This window comes from Molossus molossus, unplaced genomic scaffold, assembly GCF_014108415.1.
Source record: "Molossus molossus isolate mMolMol1 unplaced genomic scaffold, mMolMol1.p scaffold_m16_p_1, whole genome shotgun sequence".
Taxonomy (NCBI): Eukaryota; Metazoa; Chordata; class Mammalia; order Chiroptera; family Molossidae; genus Molossus; species Molossus molossus.
Window position 1 is genome coordinate 215,157,962 of NW_023425344.1, and position 5,886 is coordinate 215,163,847.

At 49.8% G+C, this 5,886-nt stretch overlaps 1 protein-coding gene across 1 annotated transcript; it reads left to right on the plus strand.

Annotated features, from left to right (window-relative positions):
- Positions 1-2,603: 2,603 nt before the first annotated feature.
- On the plus strand, positions 2,604-5,290 carry SIX6 (SIX homeobox 6). The gene is made up of 2 exons (XM_036274086.1): positions 2,604-3,383; positions 4,432-5,290. The coding sequence occupies exons 1-2, from the start codon at positions 2,812-2,814 to the stop codon at positions 4,598-4,600; spliced, it is 741 nt and encodes a 246-aa protein (XP_036129979.1). The 5' UTR covers positions 2,604-2,811; the 3' UTR covers positions 4,601-5,290.
- Positions 5,291-5,886: the final 596 nt, after the last annotated feature.

Consider the following 5,886-nt stretch of genomic DNA (forward strand, 5'->3'; position numbering starts at 1 on the left):
CTCGTTTCCAGGGATGGGGAGCTCACATATTTCTTCCGTTTGTCCTCTCCACCCCCATCCCTACACCCCAGTGAAGCTGATGAGTGAATACATGATCCCAATGTACCCAGGGCAGTTTATTTCCTTTAAGTTAACAAAATTAAACCAAGTCCCCCTGCGATGGCGAAGATAGGATTTCCTGACAGCAGACTCAGGCCTCTAGACACTTTTCAGACCCCAGCCGTCCTCATGCCCAGACTCTGCGACCCGAAGTCTGGGTCCTTTTCCCGTGGCTCCAGCGCAGCCAATACTTGCTTAGGGTCTCAGTTGCCCAAGAGCCCCAGACACGCAAAAGCCAAAGTGCCCTTTCCTTTAATATTTGCATAACTATTGGCCAAGAAATGGAATAAATAAATATTCCCATTTCCCGGATAGGGCACCTAGACTCAGAAAAATAATACCACTTGCTCACAAAGACTACGGATAAGAAGCCAGTTTTCCCCTCGAATTCACCGCCTTCAAACTGCATAAAAAGGGTATAGAAGGCGCGGTCTCCTGGGGCACCAACAACTTCTCACCTCCAGCGGCAACGGCTCGGGTTTGCGGATCAGGACTCGCTGTGGCTTCCGTGCGTGGATGGGAAGTGATTATGCCGGGAAAGTGGGCAGAGGAGACACCTCAAAGAAGTAGTTAAGAAACCTCTGCAAACTGGAGCAGGGAGATGCTTTCCTTTCTTGGCCAGAAGTGCCTGGAACGCAGCCCTCCCAAGGTCCAGCTTCACCACCGCCAGCCCCCAAGGCCCGCTGGGTTTTCTACACTGCATGTTGTGGGCCCTTGCCCGTGAGGTTTCTCACTAAAAGTTGTTCTTCCTGCGGATTAGGAAGTCACCCCAAGCTAGGGAAGGTTTGTGCTTTGTCATTATCCTCATCTCCCTCATTTTGTCCCTGCCCTGTCGCATTTCAAGAAAATGAGCTCTTAGAAAAGAAAGCCTCTCCGTTGAGGGGGCTGGAAATGATGTAAATGGTTGCAGGGCTTTTTTCTTCCCCTCTGCTATTTTTTTCGAGTGAACTGTGAAGATCTGTGAAAATAATATCAGGGTTTTCCGTCAGAACGAGCTATGCCCTGCACTCAGGCGTAGCATGATCTGACCCGACACCTCCAACCATCTGTGCTATCTATCTGCCTTCTGATTTACCGGAGCTGTACAAGCCGCATACAAATTGTACTTGATACTAAAGAAAAGACAGCCAGGGCCCAGTCCAGTTCGAGCGAACATTCCTATCTGATTCCTTTTTAGGGACAGGCCTTCCAAATATGGTTTTCCTTGGACTTCCCCTCCCAATTATTTTCTTCAAACTAAACAACCCCTGTCAAAGGCCCAGGTGAGATTGTGGTTTCTTTTGACCTAGGCCTCAGAAAATGATATGATGTGAACATCAATTGGGAATCAATAAAAATTACCAATTCAATCTGCTGGCCCAAAGGCAGAGCCACCAATAAGGCCCTTCTCTGCAGGAGGGGTCAGTGCTCAATGGCTTAGTAAGCGCTTTCTGCACCCCCCCCCAAAAAAAAACCATTGCTGTGCCCCCCCCACTCTATTTTACTTCTACTGAATTACTTTTGGGCTAAAAGGCCAAGGTTAGAGTTTCTATTTCCAGCTTAAGAGTTAAATGTTCTAACACAGGGTAGGGGGAAATTAGCCTGCAAGAAAAAGAGCAAATCGATATTTTTAAGATCTTTGAAATAAGCTTTTAAGTTGCTGTCCTGACCGGCCAATGACTTCTCACTCTAGATGTGTCTATGCTGCACATTTATTCAAGTCCATTAAACTGGGAGAGGGAGCTGAAAAGTATAAACTTTGGGGAGGGTGCAATGCCCCTTTTCTTACGAGTGTTTGACTTCATGGCCAGCACCTAGCTCTGGATAATTTCAGGAGGCTTTTGAAGGTGATGATGGTGGTGTATAGAGTCCAAACTGACCTCTTCTACAGATCCCCGGTCCCGTTCTGGTTCAGATTCGCTTCCCACTGGGCTGCTTTGGCAGCTGGAAAAGGAGGAAAGGCATGCAGGAATGGATGCTGGAAAGAAATGAGGTGATCCACTTTCCCTCCCTCCTGTTCGTGCGCTCCCCGCACTGCTTGCCGTTACGTTACAACTAAACTTGATGAATTCTTGGAGGATTTCGATTTGGCCCGTCCTCTTTGTCCTCTGGAGACCTCTTGACCCAGGCAAAGCATCGCCCCAAAGTGGATTCCTGTAGCATCACTGCCTCTTTGGGGAGTTGGGAGTGGGGGGGGGGGGAAGAACAGAGGAACAAGGTTAGAAAGAGGGGGATTGAAACGCTGCTGCTCTCGCCTTTCTTTTTAGGTCAGCCACTCGCAAGTCTTTTCCTCCTCAGGGTTCTGCAAAATACTGCCGAAAAGTCCACGGGTGAACAGCGGGCGCTGTCGAGAGCGGGGAGGTGCTGAAATGGCTTAGACGCCCTGGTTGCAGTCTTGATTGGCAGAGCCGGCCAGTGACTGACAGGGGGTCTCCATGGCGCCCGTTCTGCCAATCCGCCCACCCCAGTAGAGAAGCCAGCTCGCCACCCTGCCTGCCCTAATTGAGCCAAACCGAACCTGAGCCGCGGAGCCGAGCCGGAGCTGGCACCTCCTCCAATTCCTCCCGCCTGCTGGCTCCCTGCAGTTGCGCCGCCACCGCTGCCCCAGCGGTCAGTCCGTCTGCCCCGAGCTGGTTCACCGAGGAGAGCCTGGCGCACCCAGCCGGGCCCGTGGGCATCTGCTGCGTGTCCCGCTCCCAGCTTAGTGCTCCCGCTGCCGCCGGCGCTGCCTCGATGTTCCAACTGCCCATCTTGAATTTCAGCCCCCAGCAAGTGGCGGGGGTATGCGAGACTCTGGAGGAGAGCGGCGATGTGGAGCGCCTGGGTCGCTTCCTCTGGTCGCTGCCCGTGGCCCCAGCGGCCTGCGAGGCCCTCAACAAGAATGAATCGGTGCTGCGAGCTCGAGCCATCGTGGCTTTTCACGGTGGCAACTACCGCGAGCTCTACCATATCCTGGAAAACCACAAGTTCACCAAGGAGTCGCACGCCAAGCTGCAGGCGCTGTGGCTCGAAGCACATTACCAGGAGGCTGAGAAGCTGCGTGGACGGCCCCTGGGGCCAGTGGACAAGTACCGCGTGAGGAAGAAGTTCCCACTGCCGCGAACCATTTGGGATGGCGAACAGAAAACACACTGCTTCAAGGAGCGCACGCGGCACCTGCTACGGGAATGGTACCTGCAGGACCCATATCCCAACCCCAGCAAAAAGCGTGAGCTCGCCCAGGCAACCGGACTGACCCCTACGCAGGTGGGCAACTGGTTCAAAAACCGCCGACAAAGGGACCGGGCAGCTGCTGCAAAGAACAGGTCAGTACCTAGAGCCTCCTCGCCTTGTACTCTCACAGGAGGGTGGCTGGCGATGGCACCCTGGGCTCCTCACCAAGGTCCTGACTATTTGGATTTAACAGAGTTGGGAGCGCTGTCTTCGGTTATGAGCCCCTCTGTTCTGGGATTCTGGGCAGGAATTCCTTCCCTGCTTTTTGTTATCCACCTTCTTGTTCTGGGAGCCTGAGGGTCGATCCAGTAGCTGATTCCAGTCACCAAATCAAAGCTGCATTGGAGCGGGGCGGGGCACGGAAATAAAATTAAAATACCAGAAACAATGAGGGACCTCAAGACCCAAAGCTAATTCTTGTCAGCCTTGGCCTAGGCTCTTATTATTAAGTGAAGCCTGGCTTATTAACAATGTGGCAGTTTACTGGCATTTTTAAAGCTTAGATGCGTCCTTCTCTGGTGTTATGAAAACAGTTTTGGATGAACTTCTGTTTCTAATAAATGGGAAGTGAAATTTTCTGCCTAGGCACGGTAGCGCAGTGTCAAAACAGCAAATTAGTAGGCTATGGTTTTTCATTTTCCAGCATTTGGATCTCAATTAGCCAAACATTTTGGCCAAAAACCCAATCTCTTCCTTCAGGCCCAAATGCCCCCTGCAACTCCCCAGGCAGCCCTTTTTGCCCTTAGCTTTGGGCCCACCAGGCATCAGAGGCACAGACACAATCTGGGAATGGGGTCCCCTGTCCCAGAGCCTATTCCTCCCTTGTCACCCACACTTCATTTATCCTGACAGTATTGTAAATCTCTCAGAAGTGGACAACAACTGGGAATGACCCTGTGAGCCCAGCATCCCCAAAACTGGGGAGACTGAGAGCGAAAAAGGACTCTGAAGAAGGGTAGTGAAACTGCAGGGCTCTGTCAAAGGCAGCTGAAGACTCCTGTCAGACTCCTGTTGCCTCACCTTACTTGCTTTAGTGGGCTGAGTCTGAGGGAGAGCCACTGACCACTGGGCTTAAGGGATTCAGACCAGCGGGCAAGGGGAAATACCTAAATTAAGTGTGTTCCTTTCCTTCCCCGGTAGACTCCAGCAGCAAGTCCTGTCTCAGGGCTCTGGACGGGCACTAAGAGTCGAGGAAGAGGGCACAACCGAGGTGCTGGGCCCCACAGCCAGCCCAGCCGCCAGCCTATCCAGCAAGGCAGCCACTTCAGCCATCTCCATCACTTCAAGCGACAGCGAATGCGACATCTGAGCTGCCCACACGGCAGGCTCAGAAACAGAATCTGATGTATAAAAAGACACAAACGAAGGAGGGAGGGAAAGGAGAGACTAACCAAACAAACCCAGCGATTTCGAAGCCAGGGACTCTGGATAAGAGGCCTTTGAGCTCAGGTTGCCATGTCCACCCTGTGGCCCACTGGCTCCACTGGCGCAGTCTGGCCACTATTACAGGGGCCCATGGTGAGACCTGACCCAGCACTACATTCTCCATGGTTTGCTTTTTCCCATGGATAGTACTGTACTGCAAAGATGCCTCCAGAACCCGAACTGCAAGAGCGAGTACCTGCCCTGAATCTCCAGTGGGTATATCACGTCGAAAGGATGCTGTTATATATGTATAACTTTTGCTTTAAAGCTTTTTTAAACAAAACATATATATGCTGTTTATTTACTTATTTAAGAGACTGCTATGGTAGATTTCTCTGTATCTTGGGAACTTGCTGTTTCTAAAGGCACATGGTGGAGCCCAGGAGTTCTGTGTCAAGAAGCCAAACAATAAAATCCTGATGAGCAACCTTTCCTTATTAAGGGAGCTACTCTCAGATTCCTACCAAAAAAAAAAAAAAAATCCTTCTCTTCAACAGGCAGGCGAGGACTCCAGTGCAAATGGTATCTTTTGCTTTTCTAATGTCTCCTGGTTTATTTTATGGTAAGTCCAATAACCACCTCCCAAGTTAAATTGTGTATGTATGTATGTACGTACATGTACATGTACATGTGTATGATATATTTTAACCTAGAAATTGGCAATGTGAGCTTCCCCTAGAAGGCAACTCCCCACATCCTCAGTACAGGTAACTATGGCTTATCCACCTGACACTTTTGTTGAGTGTAAACAGCTTTCAAGAACAATTTAGAAAGCCAAGTTATAGGACTTAATAGTGAGTCCTATTTTATAAAAATGTAAGTCTATTCTGACACAGTCTCAGCAATGAGAAAGGCTTTCAATCTCCTTTGAGTCCCCTTCCCTTGCAAAAGCAGAAGGTACCCATGATCATGCTAGAGTGTGCATATACTACGTTTAGGATTGAATTCATTAAAATTAGATAAAAGATAGGAGAGTTGTAATAATTAGACTAGCATCTTCTCGCTGCAGAAGCAGGTTTTAATCAAATGCATTATTTCCAACAAAAGGAATATACTGAGGGGGAAGAATGTAGCCATGTCACATATTGAGGTGAAATAGAAATGACTGGCACTTTAAAAATCTGGTTTCTGTATTAAATATGAAAGGAATCATCCAGAGCCTCATTGTCC